General features: G+C 38.8%; 1 protein-coding gene and 1 non-coding gene across 6 annotated transcripts in view; both read right to left on the bottom strand.

Moving 5' to 3' along the window:
- Positions 1 to 240: 240 nt before the first annotated feature.
- The window catches only part of NCOA6 (nuclear receptor coactivator 6), a 67,136-nt gene continuing 44,701 nt past the window's right edge, over positions 241 to 22,675 (bottom strand). For 2 of the 5 annotated variants that reach the window (XM_072631318.1, XM_072631317.1), the window contains exons 10-15: positions 17,116 to 17,237; positions 11,642 to 14,641; positions 9,086 to 9,154; positions 6,375 to 6,411; positions 4,041 to 4,189; positions 241 to 821 (exon numbers count right to left, since the gene is read on the bottom strand). In XM_072631318.1, the coding sequence (XP_072487419.1) occupies positions 775 to 821; positions 4,041 to 4,189; positions 6,375 to 6,411; positions 9,086 to 9,154; positions 11,642 to 14,641; positions 17,116 to 17,237 (3,424 nt within the window). In that variant the 3' untranslated portion in view covers positions 241 to 774. The remainder of the gene's footprint in view (positions 822 to 4,040; positions 4,190 to 6,374; positions 6,412 to 9,085; positions 9,155 to 11,641; positions 14,642 to 17,115; positions 17,238 to 22,675) is intronic. The other 3 variants (XM_072631321.1, XM_072631319.1, XM_072631320.1) reach the window with 3 other exon arrangements.
- On the bottom strand, positions 5,342 to 5,448 carry LOC140521945 (U6 spliceosomal RNA). The gene has a single exon (XR_011973205.1). It is a non-coding gene; the product is annotated as a U6 spliceosomal RNA (small nuclear RNA).

Consider the following 22,675-nt stretch of genomic DNA (forward strand, 5'->3'; position numbering starts at 1 on the left):
TCAGGAGCTGGTTAGGAATCCTGGTTTTACCGATTTTTCCTGTTGGTAAGTTTTTCCTTTGGTAAGTCTCACTTCACCTCTCTGGGCCTACTTCCTTATATGTAAAACGAGGGAGCTAGACTAGGTGACCTCTGAGGTTCTTCCCAGTTCTGTATCTCTAAGCACTCATTTTACAGATGAGAAAACCTTGCCCTTTCCTTAGAGGAGGCTCCACTATTGCTAATAATACCCTTCACGGTCTAAAACAATGACATTTATTTAGAACATTTGGAATTCCACATTATACAAACCCTTAGATTCTCTTTATTCACTGGTCCATTTTTCTACAACAAATATGTCTGAAATCATCTATAATAAAATTATTTACAACATTTCCAAAGGAGAGGGATTATTTCTGCCCCCAATACAGCTATTCACAGAGTACTTCCACTGCACAAAACATCACCAGATACCTAAGAACGGCCACTGTGTCTGCTAATTTGCTTAGGAAACAAATGGGAAATCTAGACATGTACAACAGTAAGTTGTCATTTCTTATGAGAGACAACAATTCTTTTTGGAAAACTTGAACTTCATCTAGTCACAATAAATGGTTCATCAACCCTGCCTCTCTTGCTGTTCATTAATAAAGAGGCTACATGGTTTGAGAGAGGGGCAGTATTATTAAAATGATTAACTGTACAGAAAGTGTTGTTTGTTTCTAAAAATCACAGCTCAAAATTGCTTTTTGTAAAATTCACACACATTTACAAGTCTCAAGTTGCCTGAAGCGATTTACTTGGATTTCCTTCGTTTGGACTGCATCACGCTGGCTGCAGGCTCTGTGAGGAAGAAAGGAAAAACATGTACAGCTTAGGATATTTACTCCCTGGCTCCATTTTTCTACTAATTTTTGGCAGGTTCTACAGTGATAAACCTTCCTCACCGGGGATCCCATGAGAGCTAGAGATGAGATACAAAATAGGGTCTCCTCAGGCTGTATCATACAACAATTCTCAGGGCAAAGTGCTGGTCAGCTAGTAGAGTGGCAGGCAATAAGATCAGAAACTCAATTCAATTTAACGTTAATTAACAATTAAGCATCTACTAAGTACAAAACATTGCTTAGGTGTTGGGGAGAGAAAGATTCCGAAAAAATGATAGTCTCTATCTTTATGGAGGCTCCATTCTAATGAGGGCACTATGACATGCACACATGTAAGTCTAAAATAAGCATAATGTAAAATGGGGGCAAAGGAAAGATCTAGACAGACTGCTCCAGGAAATCCAGTGAGGGCTAATATTTCTGTTGGCTGAGATAGTGACAGTAGGGAGAGAAAAGTTCAGAGACATGGAAGAGGTGATTGGGCTGTTGTTGAGGCACTGCCTGGAATGTGTTCCTCTGGGGAAGCACATGCACACCCAGCAGCACAGACCCTCAGGAAAAACACTTGAGCTCTCCTCCTGGAGTCCCAGAGGATTTTCTGGTTGGTTGGATGACCTGCCTACCGATTAGTAAAAAGCCCTGACAGGAATAGCAGTAGCTAGAGATAGCATCACCTCTACAAAGGTGACTCCTCTGCAGAGTTAACTAAGTGATGCCTTTTTCCAAACCCTGCAGTAAGTCCCAGGCCAGCTCCACTCCTCTCAGCTGCCTGAAGGGATCCTGGTATGGGTTCTTTTGTAAAATTCTGAATTTAAATACCAAATAAAATATGCATACATAGTAGAAACAAACAAGAAGTATTGTACCTGAAACTTCAAGTCTATTATGTACAGCTTGCTTTCTTTTTAAAATATAAAGTAAATTACATATAAATTCAAACTGTAACTTTCAAAACTGTCCTGCTTGTTTGTGATTTTTTCCAGCCTTTTCCGTATGTTTAAAAAAATGTTTCAATGAGTCACTTTTCTTTCTTTCCCATTTTTTACTTTCTTCTTTTTCTTGTCTACTTGTCCCTAGTTTCCCTTCTACTCCTACCTCCCTAATCTCCAAAGTGAAAAAGAAAAAGGCAACAACCTTCTAACAAATACAACACATATTCCATGTAGCATTTTCCTGCTGCAGAACTGTTTTGGATCCTAACTTGTTGTTTTCCTTACAATTCTGAATTTTTTGATGGTCCAGGTGAGCAAAGACCAGGAAGATCTCAACAACCCAATGTGGCTTCCAATGTTGGTCACTCCAATGTTTGTCTTTCTTCTGGCCTTAAAAGTGCCTGAAGCAGACATAACCTAAAGACTTCAAGCATGTGAGTGATGAGGAAAGGGAAAAGGGAAAGTTTTTCAGAACCATTCTGTCCACAATCTAGATTTTGTCCTTTGAAATACCGAGTAGTGTTTTTTCCAAAATGATTTTTGCTGAAAAGACAATTTTAAGTGAGAAAGGAAATCCCCAGACACCTAGTAATCTCTTGTTCCTTCTTTCCTGCCTGAAATATAGCTGTGTCTGTGGTATTCTACTCTCTTAACTAGGGTCTATGGTACAAAGAATTTTGTGTCCCCTCAGTCTCAAATGGTTACAGCAAGATTCAGAGAAGATGAAAATGACAGTCAGAGAGGGGGGAAGGATTAGATCTTAAACTTCCACTCCCTTCAATTTCTTGCTTACAGTCATCAGTTCCTATTTTTCTCTATTATAAAGTCAATGGCTAAAGACTGTGTGTCCCAATGCATGCCACACATGCCATCCCCTCTAAGGAACAAGATATGTTGAGGTCACAGGTTGATAGTTCATATTAGGTGAACTGAAGACAAAGGAATGAAACCTATCTAGGTCTGCCACAATTCTCTGATGAGGCTAGCACCTTGCTTACATGTCCAACCATCTGAGGGCTAACCAGCCAGGTAAAGCACAAAGGCAGGAATGAAACACAGGGCATACACTTTGGTGAGGGAATTCTCTTGGATTCTGTGCTCACCTATGGGAGCACTCAGACACACTAAAGCCCAGAAATATTTATGGCCTACAATACCTCTATCAACCCTGAATTGGCCTTAATGAGGTTGACTCTCTCAGTTAGTTAATAAAGTTCATCAAGAATGGCAGCCCTTGCTTATAAGGGGTAGTCAGTCACTTGATTAACCACTACACACATGCTTTTTTTCATACCATTTCCTATATTAGAATCCCTTCTACTTCCATGAACCCTGTTGACATAGACACATCCTGTCTATGCTCCCTCAAATGTGAAGCTCCTATGGAAACCGTCAAGTTGGAAATGACCTTTTTCCTTTTTCAACTTTATGTACCACTTTGCTCATGTCGCTCTTACTCACTTATGTAATCTAATGTGCTGATCAGTATTTGGGCTTGTGTCAACTATAATGTAAGCACAATGAGGCTAAGGACCAAGCCTTATTTCTCTTATATCTTCCTAGGACATAACATAGTGCTTAGCACATGGTAAGTACTTAGCAAATCTTTATTAAATTTAATTGCAGTGTTTTCAAGGACAGCTATTTTACTTTTCAAAATCTAGTTCAAGGATAATTACTACAGGAAGGGAGACTCTTCAAGCTATACAGAGAGAGGTATGAGTTTTCACCCAACTACAAAGTGTTCTTGTCTGCTCTGTACTTCCACCCAATTGCACTACAGTTGCTATAAATAGCACAGTGTGGTCTTGTCTACCTCTAAACAATAAGCTACCTCATTGTGGGACTTCCAAATGTTCCTTCCATTTCACTTAGGAGTTGCTGTGTTTGTACTTTGTTCTTGAAGAGGACCATGACATTAAGATGATGACATGACTTGCAGTTGACTTTGATTTGAATGAGGGAGGGATGTGCAAGGTCACCAGCCTCATTTTCTCCTCCAGAGCCATCTGGTTCCAGTGGTCTGATACTCATCAGGATGACTGGAGATGGCCCAGGATGCAATGGGAGTCCCTGTCCATTTTAGGCTAATGTCTTATCAGGTACTCACTTTGAGTGAGATATACCCATTCAATGAATAGGCCTCTTTAAGTAGTACGTAACAGTCAAAACACCTTGGTTGTAACTAGGCTGCTGTTTTTCTTTTCCTGCTTTCCTCTATGTAGGTACATATTAGGGCCCACCTTTTGAAGTGCTAGAAGCTGATGCTGGCCGGGAGGACCGCTTTCGCTGCCCATTTTCCCCACTCTCTGAGGCAGTGGTGGGTTCCTCAGCTCTTGAGTTTCTCCGGCTTGGAGTTTTAGACTTCTCCCCTGTCTCCTTGGGCTCATTACTAAAGGAAGGATGAAAGCACAGAATTTCTAGTAAGGGGCACATATTCGGGTACAGAATTAGGGAAGACTACAATAAGAAGTTAGAAACAGGAGGCAGGTGTTGAAGGGGTACATTAGAAGAAAAAGTCCAAAAACTGAGTTTAAGTGGCAGAAGGGTACACTATCTCATACAAGAAGGGTAAAATAGCAACTGTCAAAAGACAGGACTCTCAAAATTCAGAATGGGGCACATGATCTCACAAGGAATTGTTTTATTCCTATTTCAGGGTCATTCTTAAGAATCAGATCCCTTAGCAGAAATGGCCCCATCTTATTAATACTTCCAGTCTTAGAAATATGCCCCTCAACTGCCTGTTCTCTGAAATAACTACCAAATACTTCAAAGCTTGCTCTTTTACTCCATATTTAAATGTACATTACACTGTATATTTAAAGCATGGCAAGTGCTGGGCCATGAGGCTAACATATTAATCTGTATACCAGTTACTTGGATCTCCGTACATGAACCACTCATGTTGAGAAACAGAATGAAGGCCTTAAATCTGCCCAGTGAGTAAGCATTCCTAGAATTCCCATCAACTCACTGAAATGTCAACAAAAAACTAATGAGTATCTGCATAAATGTAGACTTTTTCTAGCCATCACCCTGCTGTATTTATACCTGTCCTCATGTACAGAAGTGTTCTTCTCCCACCTCTATCCAGTTGCTTCTTGTTTGTATCTATTTCATCAGGATTAACAGGGCTATTCTCTATTTAACTGCCTGAGAGAAAAGTCTTGTTCCAATACGTCTGCAGCACATCCCCCCCCCCCCATTCTGCTAGTCAATCACCACCAATGGCTAGTGCCAAATGAAGTTCTTCTCATTTTTTTCATCTTTTCTTTTTTTCAACCAAAGTAAAACAAAGTTTATTAAAGATTTGCCATATTGGGTTGACTCTTAAGAAGTCTCACTATTTGTAATGCTTGTATTAACAAGCGGGCTAGAGTGAATCTGAGTGCCTTCATGGGGGTAAAATAGAACTCATATACAGAAAGAACTTATGTACAGAGATCTGGGGGTGGTCAAGTAGTCTGGGGTGATGCAAGGAGGGGTTCAGGGAGGATCATGAGGAGTCGTCCAAGGAGGATCTTAATGGGACTGGAATGACAAAACTATGGAACGCTTCAGGAATTTGCGTATCATCCTCGCACAGGGGTCATGCTAATCTTCTCTGTATCATTCCAATTTTAGTATATGTGCTGCCAAAGCGAGTACTCTTCTCTTTCCTCTTTCAAAAATCCTCCATCTTCCTTCTAGCAGCATGATGACTAGGAATTCTCCTATTGAAGGAATCCTCTTTCCAAAGGCCCACTTTGGATAGTTGTAATTGTTAGGAAGTTTGTTTCTTACATTGAGCTGAAATCTGCCCCTGTGCAACTTGCACCCAATTCAGCTTTCTGGAGTAATAAATATCTAACTGAATTTTCATAACAGCCTTTCATGACAGTCTTCAAGCAAACACTGAATGACCACATATCAGAAGACTGTAGAAAAGAGAATTCTTATAGTGGGTATAGAGCTGGACTGGAGATTTCTCAAGTCTCTTCCAGCTATAAAATCCTGTGACTCTATGTATGTTACACATTGAAAATAGCAGTATGATGGAAAGAACCCTGATCTAAAAGTCGGAACTGGATTTAGACATGGCTCTGCTACTAATTTATTGTGTGATCTTGGGCAATTCATTTACCTCTGGGACTTAGTTACTCTACCTGCACAATGAAGAGGATGGACCAGATGTATTCCAAGGCTCTTTCTTCATTCTAATATTCAAGAAATCTATGACCTCAAAAAGCTGTCTTTCCATTGGTATAGATAATTGGTTTCACTGTATAATGTCATTCCCTTACAATGGTGAGAAAATGAGGCCCACATTCTTGCATACACAAAAAGCAGATAGGCACACTTACACCCATAGTAAAATAGCAATCATCAAGCTTTATGAGGAGAAACCCTAGTTCTGGGGTTTAAGGTTAATCTGTAGCTAATATCAATGACTGCTAGCCAATTTGGAAGGAAAACAGACAGGTGAATGAAGTGAAGAAAAAGGACAAGGAGAAAACTCATTTAGAAACTGAGAAAGCTGATACCTTCCAAAGAGGTTTATATTTCTGCTGAATTTGCAGGAACTATTATCTTACCTTTGACAGGAGACTACAGCAGCATTTGCTTCCAGTTCTGCAAAAAACATAAAATGAGACTAAGAAGATGCCCTTTGCAGAAGCTGTTGTGACATGGCCACAACCAAAAATACAGATGTCTGAAGTCTCTCTGCCCAAAGACATTCATGGCAGATGGTAGAGTCATGGCTAGGATTTATGCTATACACTGAAAGTGGGATGTATGAAACTATTTTTCAACAACTCCATACCGTAAACATTTTTTAAATGTTTTTAAATTTTTAAAATTTTAAAAAATTTTAAGATCAATACCATTTGACATTAAGGGAATTAAATCTAGAGTTTGACTTTTAAATAGATCCATAAAATATTAGTATTCAAGTGCTACCTACATTCATTTTAATGTTTTTATACTTTAGGACTAAAGTCCTCTTCAATTCTGACAGTCAATGAACCCTGTATAAGACTGAGGACTGATTTAGGAGATAATGGGATGAATACAGGGTTGTTGGTAATTTAAGCCCTCTTTGTTTACGTCTGCCATCTTGTGGTCACTTAAGAAAATCAGCTGTGCTGGAGAAATTCTTGCTGACAAAAACATTCCTCAGAGAAATATAACTTCATTCCAAGACCTGACAACAGATCACTCACGTCAAAAAGGACTGCTGAAATAAAAACTTTTTTTCTACTGCTAAAACTGGGAACATTTTCTATTTCTGTCTATATTAATATGACACTGTCAATCAAGCAATGTTATAAAAATCCTAACAAGCGTCTTATCACATAGGGTTTCATACTTTAACTGTCTATATTGTAAAATTACTTATCTCATTCACTAATTGTTTCATATTATCTACATTTTGCCTTTACATCTTAGGCTTAGAATATTGCCTAGCACATAGCAGGCACTTAATAAATGTTTACTGATTGATTGAAAAACTCTTTATAAGTAAGAATGTAGCATTATGTCTTCTTTTCTTGAGAAAAATTCTAAACAGCCATCAACATAAACCAACATTTATATACACAAACAAGAAAAAGATCATACAGGAAATTGATTTACAGACTGAATAAGGAGCTCAAATAGTCAGCCCTAGAGTATTTCTATCATGATCCTTCTCCTCAAGGAGCTTAAAATCTAGTTTGATAAAAAAAAAAAAATGAAAATTGTGCAATTTTGGACTGGAATAGTTGGGTACAACTTAAAAGAGGAAAGCAGGATTTGAGCTGGTCTTTGAAGGACAGGCAGTATTTTGATGGGCAGAGAACTACTGTGAACACATGCCTAAGCATGCTTAGGAGAAAGCTAAAAGAACAATCTGGCTGAAATAGAAAGTTCAGGAGGTTAAAGCCAGATTGTGGAAGGCCTAAAATACTAGGCTGGGAGGTGTTTATTTTGCATGAAGATGAAAAAAATCATCAAATACATGTGGATTTTTTTTGCAAAGGGGAATGACAAATAGATTAGAGAGAAATAAGCTAAGAGGCCTATCATGATTACATGTTTTTCTTTTTACTCTTACATTTGAAGGTCTTAGGAATATGTTGCTGTACTGTGTATTAGGAAAGAGATGATAAGAAAAACGGTATTTCTCAAGTCTGGTCTTCAAAGCATTTAAAGCTTGTTAATCTCATCATAACCCTCTTCTTGGCAACCCTCAGTATAAAAAAAAGAAAGCCCTGATTTCTCTGTCATACTCACACACATCCATCCATGGCTAAGGTAGACTAAGCCATGACAAAAGACTTCTTCGATTATCAGCAAAATTCATGGGAGAGCTTGACTAAAATATGATTCAGGCAGGATATGTATATGAACTTAGATCCTAATATTAATCATGTCCTATTGAATCTGTCACATCACCCTGGTTTTCTTCCTCTAAAAATACCACTCCTGGACTATTTGTAGCACCTTGGGCCTAGGGGAGAAACAAAAACCTATACAGGCTGAAATGATTTTCATTTACCAAAAGTGCTTTACAATTTAATCAGAGATCAACTACACAAGTCCTGGCTTTAGTCATAATTTATGCGAGCACTATTTTAAGAGCATTTTCATTTTGTGTTTTACAACAGCTAGCATTTCCCCAGGATTCCTGGGAATGTTAGAGCAATGGTAACATAGATGAGCAACAAAAGAATACTAAGAGTTCTGTCGGTTTACAGTACAAGGTACTAGATTAGGAGCAAGGACACCTGTGTTCTAGTTGTATGATGACCAAGAGAAAAGCTATTAAAAGTGAATATTTTTGCACAGGGAATTGACAATTAATCTAGTGGCAATGTGAAGGATGGATTAGAGGAGGGAGAGATTAAACTGGATAAGAGATGTGCACGTGACATGATCATGTAATACAATCCTCAGTAAAATAAGAGAGTTGGACTAGACGACTAGATTTCTTAGAATCCCAAGACCTTGTGACTTGAAAGAATTAAAGTGTCTTTTGTCAGTTAACTGGTTAATTATTATTACTATGAATAAGGAGAAGGCAGGAAAGCTGCAGCATCTGAATGCAAGAACAGAGTCAATCATAAGCCTGTCATCTAACAGCAAAGCTGATTCCTAAAAGGACATAAAAAAGTTTTTTTTAATGGTTTCCATTTTTTCTCCAATGAGTAAGAACATGTGAAAATGAAAGCAAGGTGAGCCCCAAGAAGAGGGCCTAAAGCTAAGTCTACTACCCTCCAGTCCATTCTAGCCCAAAGAGAAGCTTTTCCAAAGTATACTCTACCTGGTCTGTGTGCAGGTCCCTGAGGTGGTACAGCTGGGATCTCCTTCTGGGCCAGATTGGGTGAAGGTGCTAAAATAAGTGAGGAAAGCAGGTGATCTAATTTTTTTCAAAGCAAAATAAAATGTAGTGTTGCAATGTGTGGCTTGATAACAGAAAGAACTTTTAAACAGCTTTTCTTACAGTCCTAAATGAAGTATGGAGGTGGTGAGGCAGACTTGAATTTACAAATAAACTCCAAGCCTTGTTAAGAAGTTCATCTTTACTGACTGGCAAAGACCAGCACTTGGAAGTGTGTGTATATGTAAAGCAAGAATGCTAGTTGCCCTCCTCCCCAGGTTAATCACCCTTTTACAGCTCTTTTTGTTCTTGGGGGTCAGCTATCCAGAAACTTTAAGAATCCTGAATGGAAGTCTTGGCAGGGAATTCAATCACTTCTACGGGATTTATAGCCTACATATCTCTTGGCAGTTAAATCCTATTTTGTCCTACTCCCTAATGAGATTAGAAGTGTCCTGAGAGCAGGAATCACTTCATATATTTCTCTGTATCCATCATAGCACCTAGCAGTGCTAGTCATGAAATAAGTACTTAATTTGTACAAGTTTAATTAGACCAAAATTCTAAGATCGTATACCAAAATGCAAAAAACAAAAATGTAGATGTCCTTTAGTAAACAGCATTATAAAGACTCAGGGGAGGAAGCCTCTACTTCCCAGCATAACAGCAGTTATTACAAGATAATGGCACTAGGAAACTTATCACTACTCAGCGACCAACTGTCAATAATTACAAGCCTGAGGGAGAGGAGGAGAGGGGAGAGGTGAGGAAAGGTATACATATAAAGGGTAATACCAATAATCCACTAGCTATAGTATTTGTGAGATCTCAAAAAGTAGGTCTGAAGGCGAATATGCAAAAGTACAATCCAAGGTTGTTTAGGAAGGGTGACTTGGATTTGAAGCTATGGTTTCCAGGACTAATATTTTAAATCAACACCCATTGCTGTGCCAGGTTCTATTTCCATATTGGCCTGCTGTATGGTTCCCTAAGGTTTTGTCCATGTGACTGGAACCAGAGGCGATCAGTATTTTCTAAAATAACCAAGTGATGGTAGTAGTGTTTGGAAAGACCCCACTAGCTGTGGTTGTCTGCATATTGTAGAAGTAGACTAGATGAAGGACCTGAATCAGTTAAAATCATCCAAAGAGCAGGCTGGAATGATAAATTAACCCCAGTCTTGACTGGAGTATTTCTCTCAGCTAGGGTACAATAAACAGCAGAGATGAAGCTGCACTTAAGAGTAGAAATCCACAGCCATATAGGGTCCTTGATATTTTATCCTCATATATCTCCCTGGGATGATGAACATCAAATAAATGTTTCAATACAAAGATTAGATGGTGATATTGACTCTAAGAGCCCTGGAATAAGTTTTGTTCTTTCCTTGAAACTACAAATTGGTAGAATCCCCTTTATCTCCAATGATGTGGTCAGTCATCATGGATTCTTATTAAGGTAATATTATATCTTCTCTGACAAAACTTAATATTATACTGTCAACCTTTTCTACTACAATAATGGTCCCTCTTCAGAAGGAATTTCACAGCAAGTATCTGGAAATTAAAGCAAAACTAGAGAGCAGTGCCTACTTTAAACAGTTTTCCAACTCCTGGATAATTTCAGATGCAATGATTTCCCTGTTGTTTCAACAATACTATATAGTTCTGAATGCCATCTAATCACACTGGTCTTGTGGATGTGATTGTAAATATCATTAGTTTCTTGGCGTGTAAGGTAATAATGTTACCTGAAGGGAAGAAATGGAAAAACACAATAGGAGAGTCTACTTTAAGCAACATCTGGTTTCCATTTCATTTTTAGATTTCATATACATTAGTGGAATGGTGTTTGAATAACAAAACACGGCCATCACTTTAAAAATACTAGGTGCTTCTTTGTCTTAAATATCTAATTACAACTGTTCATATGTAAGGAATATTTTAAACTGAGTGTCTCGAGGACAGTCTGTATGTCTTAGCAGGATTTGGCACAATCACAAATAATAGGTTATAAATGGAAAGAGCATTGCAGTAAGAGTACAGAGACTTGGGTTATGATGTTAGTTCCACTACTTAAGGACAAACTAGTGTTTCTTTTTTGTATCCCTAGAGTGTATTAGCACAATGCCTGGTACACAGTAAGCAATTAATAAATGTTACTGATTAAGGGACCTTGAGGTAGGATTCCTACTCTTTCCGGGCCTCCATTATAAAATGAGAGGCCTGGGCTTGATGATCTCTGTCTCTTCCAACTCTAAAATTCTATAAATTCATAACATTAATGAAAAAAATGTATATAAGTTTATATTAATTTAGATGCACTATTAACCAGTCTTCAATGGAAGAAAGCCCTTACTTTTTTTTGTCCTTCAGGAAAAGATACCAGGCAGGTCTTAAATCAACTTCTTTCCCTCTAACCATGGCCCAAACTTTTTAAATCACTGTTTAAATTGCTAACTCACTGTATGAGAAAAACCATAAGGCTCAGAGTACATACCTATATTCTGCAGAAGTTCTGGGTGGGTTCCTGCTTTCTCTTCCACTAGGCCAATTCCAAGCTGTTCAGTCACTATGCCACCATGATTACTTTTAGTATTTGGGGTTGTGGAAGCAAGCTCTGAAATCATTGGGGCATTTACCATGGATGGTGCACTGGCAGGAGAAGCACTGCTCAATAAGCTCGGCGCCACTGATACTGAGGAAGAAGAAATAGCCATGGTGCTAACACTTGGTGTGCCAGGCCCAGGAGTGCTTATCTTTAGTAGAGTGGGTGCCGGGGGTGTGGTGGCCTTATTGTCCGGTTCTGTAGTTATCTGCTCAGTTCCCACATTACACAGGGCTGGCATTTCCAGGCCCTGGCCTTCAGCATCTCCATCCACAGAATACTGTTCCTCCCCTTTTTCAAGAGATCCTGTTACCTTCTTGCATGCCTTGGTCAACAAAATCTGACCAATCTTGTCCACTTTCCCCTTGCCCTTACTAGATGAAACTGGGCTTCTTCGGTTGCCAGAGGAACCTGGACTACTGGTAAGAAGAGGTGAAACCATCACTGCTGATTGCGCAGCTGCTACAGGGCACTGGTCTGATGAAACACTAACTTGAGGACTAGCCTCATCTGGACTAAACTCTTTAACTTGCTGGACAGGGGTCTGTGTAGGAACAACTGAAGAAGCTGTGGATGGGGGAGAAGGAAGCTGCATGGGTGCTGCCCGTGAGTTAAGAACCAAAGACCTGTTGGTCGGTATGCTTGGGGCAGGACTACTGGATGGTGCACTAGGAGGTGCAGGAGCAGAAGAAAACTTTATGTTCTGGGGTATGTGTAAAGGGCCAACCACTGCCACAGGCTGTGGCATTAAATTGGAGTTAGAGGCCAGCGGGGCTGCAGGAATTGTACTTGACTGAGACCCTTTCATAACCTGAATTATTGAGGACGAATTTATAAATACAGGTGTAATGAACTGAGGTCGAGCACTGGACTGAGCTGATGATTGCCCCTCAGAAACCATAACTTTGTTTCCCACACTGGGCATTGTGACTACTGTCGACATTAATGTAGGCTGCAGGTGAGATGGCAGAGGTGTTGATGTATTAGAAGAAGTAGTAATAGGGTTTGAAGTTACAAAGACAGTTATTTGGTTTGGTGGCAAAGGAGTAGAAATAGAGGAGCTGACAGGCCTGGACATTATTGGGGGTACACTTGGTGTGACACTGGAGTTGACCTCACCCAATTCTTGGTGCATTTGGTTTGAACATGGCTCATTATTGTGAGGCAAGTTTAAGGGATTAGAAGATTCCTTACCAGAAGGTGGATCCTGCAGTGGAGGAATGACAGCTATCTTTTTTAGTTCCTCCCCTGATGACACTGTAGGTGACACTTCAAGACTGGTAAGTCCAGGGGGCTTAATGGTAACATTAGGAGCTCCAGAATTATCAAGAAGTTGACTTAAAGACGTTGGGGCTTCTCTCATAGCAGAAGAGAGCACAGATTTGTTCTCTTCTACAATAGGAAGTTTGCTAGTGTCTAAAGGCTGCATCTCCTTCTTTTGTTGGTCTTCCGAAACCATCATCTTCATTTCTTGGATAGGAATGGCTTTCAGCTCAACATTTGCCTGCTCTTTATTACCCGGGGCAGTCTGGCAGTCATTATCCTGGGGAACATTAAGACTGTCTTTGTTATCCTCAGTAATACTAGCTACTACAGCCATAGGCACAGCTGGGTTTGGTTGATTCTGCATGTTGTTACTAGGAAAATTCCCAGATACAGATGTAGGTAAAGAAGTAGAGTTGGCCAACACATTTCTTTGCAATTCTGCACCCTGCATCAGAGCTGGATTTGTCTGGGATGTCAGAGACAATTTAGGTGTTTTTGAGTTTTGTCTGCCTGGACTTGGTGTAGTTTTCCTACTGGACCCAGGACTAGACCTTCGACTATTGCTTGGACTAGCTCGCTTTGTTCCTCCAGCATTAGCCTGCTTTCCAGAATTAACTACAACAGAATCCAATTTATGAGTCTGTGGAGGAGCAAAGCTCGATGGATTATTAATAGTGAGATTAGAAGGGGCTTGCCCAATGGCCTTCAAAGTAGTTGGATTAAGACCCTGCTGATCAAATCCTCTATTCAGATTAGGCCTGGGAGGCAAAGGAATATTAATCTGAGGAGGAAAGAGACCTGCTATAGAAGCATTGAGCCGTTCTGGTGACAAACTGATTTCTGAAGGTTCTGTGCTAGGTGGGCGATTGTTTGGTGTCTGTGGGTAATAGGGTCTTGGGCTGGCCCTGTTTGGTGTTTTAGGCCTGGATGTCTGTGTAGGGGTAGCAACATTTGGAAAATGGTGACCATGAGAACTAGATAAAGAATTAACTGGTGGCTGCTGTGGACTTGCACCTTGAGCAGCGGAGAGGGAAGATGGTCCTGGTTTTGGCCCTGCTATCATTAACTGATTTTGAGAAACTACTAAATGCGAAGCCAGGTTATTTGAAGCCCCTGAGACTGGTGGAACTTCATTTCCACTTCCTTCAGGAAGTGATGCCACTTCTCCCAGAGGTGAATTGGAAGGGTTCTGTATATTATCTGGATATACCATTTTTCTTGCATTATTCCCCAAGGGAGGATTTACTGGCAATGGCATTCTTTGCTTATCAGGAGATGGTGGTACTGAGCCAGGACCTTGCAGGCTGACCATTACTGACATGCCACCACTCTGCTGCATGGGCATTCTCTGTGCATCTGGGTTTAGGGGACCCCTTGCGGGGTGAACATTTTGGGATACAGGCAGTCTGACTGATTTGGGATCTTGCTGCATCATAAGCATCATCATCATTTGTTGCTGCTGCTGCTGTGACTGTGCCTGAGTAGGGGGCGGTGGTGGGGGCTGTGGTTGAGGTGGCTGTGGTGGTGGCTGCTGTGGAGGTGGCTGCTGGGATGGCGGCACATGCTGCATGAGTTGAGGAGGCATCTGTTGTAGTGGCCTTTGTTCAACTTGTTGAGATGGATAACCTAGAACGAGCCCCCCAAATCAGGGAAGTTAGATTTCTGACAAGTTCAGGAATCTGTAAAGCATTTTCACAAACATTCAGTGATACTTCTGAGGAAGGCCACATTGAATCTATACAGACAGTGCAAGCACAATCATTTTTCCAGGATGCAGTCTTTTGGCATCAGGCTTACATACAGTTAAAGAAAATGTAAAGAAGCTTAGGAGAGGGCAAAATCACTAGAACTCCTGAGCTCCTGGGGTATGAATGAGATGCTATTGATTCCAGGTTCTGACAACTGTACAGCTATTCATTGCAAGAGGTAAAAAGTCCAGGTGACATATCTGCCAAAAATGTGGATTAAGATGCCAAAACCAATCACGTGGATGCTTTATACAATCTAGAACTTTTGTGTCACTTAGATGCCATCTGACTTTCACTGTACATATAAAGTGATTCTCTCCATTGTAAGAATTAACTAGTTTTCTCATGTTTCTCATGTTCTCACGATTTTGTTGACAACTGTCGAGGAAAAGATAGCTTATTGACTTGTAAAATTGAGATTTACAAGTCTAGGATTTATTTCCTTAAGAAAAGTAAATCTTATTGGCAACTTGGCTGTCCTTGCTCCCCAGGACATTTATCAGCTGAATGAACTATGAATCACAAGGAGATACATATAAAAACTCTGGAAAGGGACCTTTATGTATTTGTTCATAAGTCCATCTTTTAAAATTGTCCCTTACCCCCATATTTACTTATAGTTCTTTATTTTTTCCACTTGCAGAAAGATTTCTCAGTTACTCACACCATTAAAAACCATCAAGACCAAAGACATCACTACTTGCCCTCTTGGACAACAAACAGAAAAGAGATGCTGGGGACATAACCACACAGAGCTTCATAAAGGCAAGGTTTGAACAGCTGCCCCACTGCTTACAAAGAAGTATTGCTTATCACAGTACTGAGAATAAATACTAAAAAGTATTTTTACTTTTTACTGACATCAACAATGAAGGTAAATGAGTTGGAGGGTGAGGGGCATGGAGCTGAGATACAGCTTTTGTATCAGAAATTGTTAAAACTTACAACAATCAGGCACGGCAGGTTTAAAAGCTTTGCAAAAGTGGTTTTGGTTCTGTTTTAACCTGGCAAAACTGAATGAATATTAGCTTAATTACACACAGCACTAGCCAAGTTTTATTTTGACCCTTATGGATAAGTGTCACCTAAGAACTGAATAAATGATAATTTCATCTGAGCTAAGGTCTGTTTGGCACCTAATAGTAAATGCTAGAGAATCTAGATTTGGACGGTTTTATCCATGTTTTTTAAAATGCAACATAACTTTTCTTTTAAACAAACTGTTCCCCAAGGTAAAATACAGCATTGTTATATATTTAATTCTTGTCCTTGAGGCATTTCTCTCAACATAAGTGAGGAAGATACCTAATGCAATCAAGCATATTATGTGATGAATATAATATTCTTTTTTATATGAGGCACAGATTTCACAACGTGTATTACTTAATATCAAGCACCAAAGCAGTTACAGTTTCTCCACAAGTTCCTTGATGCTAGTGCTATGATACAGATGAGAAAGATGCTCTCAATTCTGCTTCAGCAGCTGGTGCATCTGCCCTGAAATAGGAAACAGAACCCCATCCACTAGCAGGCAACACTGTAACATCATCTAGTGGAAATTACAATCCTAGATATGGATGTCCTGAAAGATCCAGGGACAGGAAGTACTTGAGAAGTCACAGGGTTCCTAACAGTGTCAAAGGTGAAAAGACAGATGGTTTATGTGGGAAGATCCTAAAGATTAGGCAGAAGCATCCAAGGCCCTCCTACCATTAGTTACTGCTATGGATAGAGCCAGTATCCCTTTTGGGTCTACCTGTCACAGGTTGGTGGACAGTCATCTTAGTGAATCCTACCATATATAGGCATAGACAATATTTCATCTGAAATGAAATTTCAGATCACATTACTAGATGCTACAGTGACAGTACCTAAGACCAGTACTTCTTTTGACATCAAGCTTTCCAATACTGAATAAATGTATCATTGATTTCTTGGAAATCCACAACTTCCAATGTGGAAAGGGCAGCTCAGCATATCAGATCAGATAATAGAGAAAACTTCTCATTTAAACTTGGCTTCTCTGAATATGACTGGGATTGGATGTCCACTGTTAGGATCAGGAAAATCCATCCCATTTCAGTCTTCCTTTGGAAGACGCTGAAAGGTCCAACTGGAGGTGAGTCCAAAGGTACATGTACCTTCAGATAGATTTTATTATTTTAAAGGTTTATTATTCAACAACACAACAAAATTCTCAAACATCACACAAGCCAAAATGTTCAGGAAATACAAATGGATCACAACGGATAAAATAGTGTTGCTTCTTCCTTTAGGGGAAGGAGGAACACCAAACAAAGCCCCCTTTCATATGTCATAGACAAGACAAGTGACATCATTATGCTTTATCACCTGGTGGCCTACTTGCAAAATCTGAGAGTTTAGGGCCTGTGTTGTCCAAGTTAATTCCTTGTTCTCCAGACAGTGGTTGTTGGTCAGACTCCTCAAGGCCAGCTGGGCGTGTATCTGGGGTACTGGGTTGAAAAAAGAAGAAATAAAAGGAAAGCATTTGAAATTTAACAAGCAAAATTAGTTTGACCTTAAGTTATACTTTTTTATAAATCAACACTGGAATTATGATGCTTCCTATAATTTAAATAGTCTATATAATCTGATAATTGAGTGAAATATTACAGGCCACCATGTTAAAAACCACACTTATTCCAAGTAATTTTTGCACAACTACAATTTTTATTGTAATGTAATCACCCAGAATCAAAGAATTTTGGAGGTGGAAAGAATGATTCAGACTTAGAAGTGCAAGGGATCTTAAAGGTAGGTTATTTAGTTCAACTCTAAAGTTTCTTCCCATTCTTGTCAATCCTCCTCTCTACTGCTAAAGTGATCTTTCTAAAACTCAAGTCTGACAACATCACCTTCCCACTCAATGTTAACTCTAAAGGCTCCCTATGACCTCTAGTATCAAATTAAAAAAACCTGTTTGGCCTTCATAACCTGGCTCCTTCCTACCTTTCCAGTTTTCTTACACTCTGTTCTGTACTTAGTGATCCAGAATCACTCCAGCTGCCTCCCCTGGGCTTTCTCACTGGCTGTCTCCCAAGCCTGCAATGTCCCCCTCCTTTCCTCCATCTCCTGGCCCTATGCCTATTAGTGCCTTCTCTCGGAGACTATCTCCCATTTACACCATATATGCCTTGTATGTACGTAAGCTGTTTGCAAGTTGTCTCCCCCACGAGCTTTTGAAGGGAAGCTCCGATTGTTGTGTCCCTAGTGGCTCGCACATAAGTGCTCAACAAATGTTTGCTGACTGGTGACTGATTTGTTTTACAGATAAGGAAGCTAGGGCCCAGAAAGATCAAGTGACTTGCCCAAGGTTACACAGAAGCAGGATTTCAATTGTTTCTTTGCCTCTAAATCCAATGTTCTTTCCACTGTACCATGCTGCCTCTACCTTAGTTCAAGATGCCTGAGTTTTGGAGATGAGGAAACTAAGGGACCAAGAGAGCTAAATGACCTGCCAAAGATCAAACAGTGAAGCCAGTAACAGAGCTGGAGCTAGAACCCAGGTCTCAAGGTTCCCTTTCTACCATACCAACCTGCCTCCCTAGGAGTCAGAGACAGAAGGAATAGTTCAAGACTTCAAAGAAGTTCTGGCCTATCAGCATATGACAAAAATGGGTTTGAAGGTGCTGACTCTTAAATATAAACATCTACAACACCATAATCTCAGAAGCTGAAAAAAATGTAACCAAGGGGCCCAGTACTTGTTTATTGAGTAAGCAATTCCTCAACAGTGGCTCCAAACAATTCAATAAATACTTAAAAGGGGAAGGGGGGGAGTGGAGTGGGAGAGGAAGTTACAATGGGAAAACTATAACCAAAAAGTCTAGCTGACATTTACTAACTCTATGACTATGGGACAGTCTAGTTTATCATAAAATGATGATAATAACGGACTGAAGGGAACCTCAAAGACTGCACAATCCAAACGCAAAATGAGGACCAAATAGAAGAAGGAACTTGCCCAAGGTCACACAATAAATCAGGGGAAAGACTGGTACTAGAAGTCCTAACTCTCCATCTCAGAGTTTTATCACTATACCCTACTGTAACTCCATGACTAGATTATTTTAGGGAGCTGCCTGCCAGTCACTGACTGACTAAGGATGATCCCAATAGTAGTGTGTAATATATTAATGGAGTCAGCTTCCAGATGCTGAGAAGAGGTATACCTCCCTGAGGACTGAAGGATAGAGAGCAAGAATATAAAAATATGACAGTAGCAAATAATTAACTATGCATTTCAGTCTTTAACATTCAAACTATTGGGAAGAGAATAATAACCCTCTCAAAAAAGAAAAGGAATGATGGTACCAAAAAAATTACCTCATTAATAGACATTTTTACAGAAAATAAAGTATATATGAAGCTGGAATTCAAGATAATAAATTCCTTCTGAGACTATGGCTGAAGATCAATTTTCTTTTTTTAATGGCTAAAAGGAAAATGAAATTCAAGTGAGGTAATAGTAAGAGATTTAACATTTAACTGCCCTCAGTGAATTAAAGTTCTGAAGACCAGACAAATTACATTCTAGTTTCCTATCAATGACTTTTCAAAAATTATAGAGAATGGAAGAGGTGAACTAGGAACTACAGCAGCATGTGAATTTGTTCTGATTTTCCAAAAAGGGAAAAGTAACTTCTCCAAACTATAGGCCAATAAACTGAGGATTGAGAAAAATGCTAGAATATATTATTAAAAGGCTAATTAAAGAACATTTAGAAAGGGAAGCAATGCTGTGTTGTTTAGTTTTGTTGAACTCCCCTTCTTCCCTACAGAAAATATTTGGAAACAAAAGAGACCAACAGATTTTTTTTTAAAGAAAGAGAAGCACTAATCACCAAGAATCAGTATGGTTTCATCCAGAATTAATTATTCCAGATTAACCTCACTTTCTTTGTTGAAAGGGTCACTAGACTGCTATAGAAGAAATAATTTAAAGTTGCAGAAAGGAAAATGTAGATTTTAAGCAATTAAAAGCCTCCTAGAAATTTGAGATGTTGAAAAGTGGAATGAACTGCATTGAGGGGTAGTGGATTTTTCTTCGCTAAAGATCATCAAGAGAAAGCAAGATAACTACTTGTTAAGGATGCTACAGTGTATTCTCGTTCAAGTATAAATGTCCCTTCTGATGGAAATTCTGTGAATTTGCTCCTAGATCTGCCTTTAGGAGACTAAATAAAACAGGTTTAATCTGTCGTTCAGATGACAATCTTTCAAATAACTGAAGGTAGCTATCATATATATCCCCCTTTCTCTTTTTCTGGTTAAACATGACTAATTCCACCAATTAATTCTTATATTCTGAGGTGCTATCTCATATAAGTAAGTGTGGTCTCCAGTCCCCTTACCATCCTGATCAATTTCATCTGGATATCAGTCAATAAGCATTTATTAAGTTCCTGTTGGCAACAGGTTTCCTAAAATATGATTCTCAGAACTGAACACAATACTTCAGGCATGGTCTGACCAGGACAGAGTCCATGTAGAACTGTTACCTTTCTTCTTCTGGACACTATGCCTCCATAGTATTCTGTTTATCCCTATACATTTGATCTTATTAAATTTGGCTCATTATGCTATCCTGCTAAGATCTCTTTGGAGTCTGATTTTTACCTAACATTTTAGCAGTTTCCACTCCCATCCCCTCAGTTTTATAGGCATGTGTTACCTGAAAGTTTGATAAACGTACTGAAAAGCACCAGGTCAAAGACAGATACCTGGGCCTTTCCACTACAGGCATGAATCCATCTAACTGGACAATCAACTACACCACTTCTCTCCATCTTATCCATAAAGATGCAATGAGAAGTTTTGTTAAATGCAGCGTTGAAATATAGATATCCTATGATAAGGACTGAAAAAAAAACTTTTCATGAAATATTTCTAATTCAAGTACGACATTCAAACCCCACTGGGAATCAATTCCAAATAGGTAAGTGATCAAAGGATATGAACAAATAGTTTTTAAAAATGCAAACTACCAAGAACTATCTTAAAAAGAGCTCAAAATCAATAAGAGAAATAAAAACCAAAGCAACTCTGAGATATCACTTATCAAATTGGCTAAGAAAATAAAAGTTGGAAAATAATCAATGTTGATGGGAATGTAGGAAAACAGGCACACTCACTGGTAAGGAAATTGACTTATTTCAACTATTTTGAAAAACAATTTGAAATAAGCAAGAAAATTTACAAAACCATCTATGTTCTTTGACCAAGTGATGCCATTCTTGAGTTCATACCCCAAAGAAGTTACTAACAAGAAAAGAAATATATGCTTAGAAATATCCCTAGAAACATTATTTGTAATAACAATAAAGTTAGAAGTAAAACTGAGTGCCCATTGAACTGGAGAATGACTGAAAAAACTGTGGTATATGAATGTAGTGAAATATTACTGCTCCATGAGAGCACTATGAAAAGTCCAAAGGACTATGAGAAAACCTATATGAAATGATGTGGAGTCAGCAAAACAGAAACATGAAAATTACTACAGATATTTAAATGAAGACAACTTTAAATGGCAACAAAATTCAAATTAAAACTTTCACCATTACTGAGTTTAACTTACAAAGTGTATACCCATCCTTTTTTAAAACAAACTGAAGAACCACTAATGTGTAAAGATATATTTATTTTCAGTTACAATTAAGCTTAACTGCTTTGAGGGATTGTACTTGTGGGGCATTCAACTGTGAGAATACTGGTGTTTTGTATAATGTCAAAACAAAATTTATTAGTAAAAATAAAAACTAGAAAAAAAAGAAAAAATTACTAACAGTGTCTCAGTAATCAAATCTGCCAGTTTTTGCAGAATTCTGAGAAGCAATCTGGCTAGGTTTGATGAGGGGACCTCGGTATTCTTTCACTATCTCCTTATTTATCTTAGGTTCTAATTCCTCATTAAACATTTGTGACCTATTTTTCCCGGTCAAAAGATCATCTGTCTTGGCAAAGAAAACAAAGGAATTATGCCTTGTTCTGTCACTCATTCAATGTATGAAAATATACAAAACTTAGGGATTTATGATCATTAACAAATCAGAATAATCTTTAAATTATGAACTCTCCTAGTGTTTTTGTATTAAAACTTCACAAAACTTGATTTTTACACAATTTTTCAAAAACACATCTGCACAAATGAGAGAGAACAGTGTTGTCAGGAGTGAGGTTGAATCACTATTTCCTATTTCAGAAATCAAAACACTTCTAGATTCTCTGACTCAAAAAGCATTTGATTTTACCTGTATGTGAAGTAAACCATCCAGGTGTTGTCATCTACCACATTTAAAAGTACAAAAACAAATGAAATGCTAGAAGGGCCCATAAAGGTCACCCCAGAGATCTGCCCTATTTTTAATATAGCAAAATCTACGTAACTGAGGTCAGAGGTTGGGAAAAACACATACTTTTCCCCTCCAGCAAGTCCCTGAACTGCAAGGAAAAAAAAAAAAGCTGAAGCAAAAAAAAAAGAAAAAAGTGATCTCAACCCTATATACCTTTTTAGGAAAAAGGCCTAGAAAACTTAAGTGTTTTGACTCAGGTCATACAACCTTTTTAGGAAAGAAAGTTCCTACATCTTATTTCCTCCACCCCTAACTTCTGTACCAAACACGCAAAGTTTAGACAGCCAGGGTAGAAAAGACAAGTAGTGGGAGAATGTTAAATCCTCTGCATCAACTCTAACATTTAATTTATGGTCTGTATTAGTTAAATGATTAAAATAATGGAAAACAGTCAAAGAACTTACAGTGTTAAAGATCGCAACTGCACACATCTGTCTTAAGAACAAGAGAATATATACTGTGGGATTTCATTAATAGAAAGTCTTGCCCTTTTTCCTGTGAGAAAAAATGTCAAGCCTAGCCAAGTCTTACTGAATTCT

Source organism: Notamacropus eugenii, chromosome 1 (assembly GCF_028372415.1).
Source record: "Notamacropus eugenii isolate mMacEug1 chromosome 1, mMacEug1.pri_v2, whole genome shotgun sequence".
Classification (NCBI taxonomy): domain Eukaryota; kingdom Metazoa; phylum Chordata; class Mammalia; order Diprotodontia; family Macropodidae; genus Notamacropus; species Notamacropus eugenii.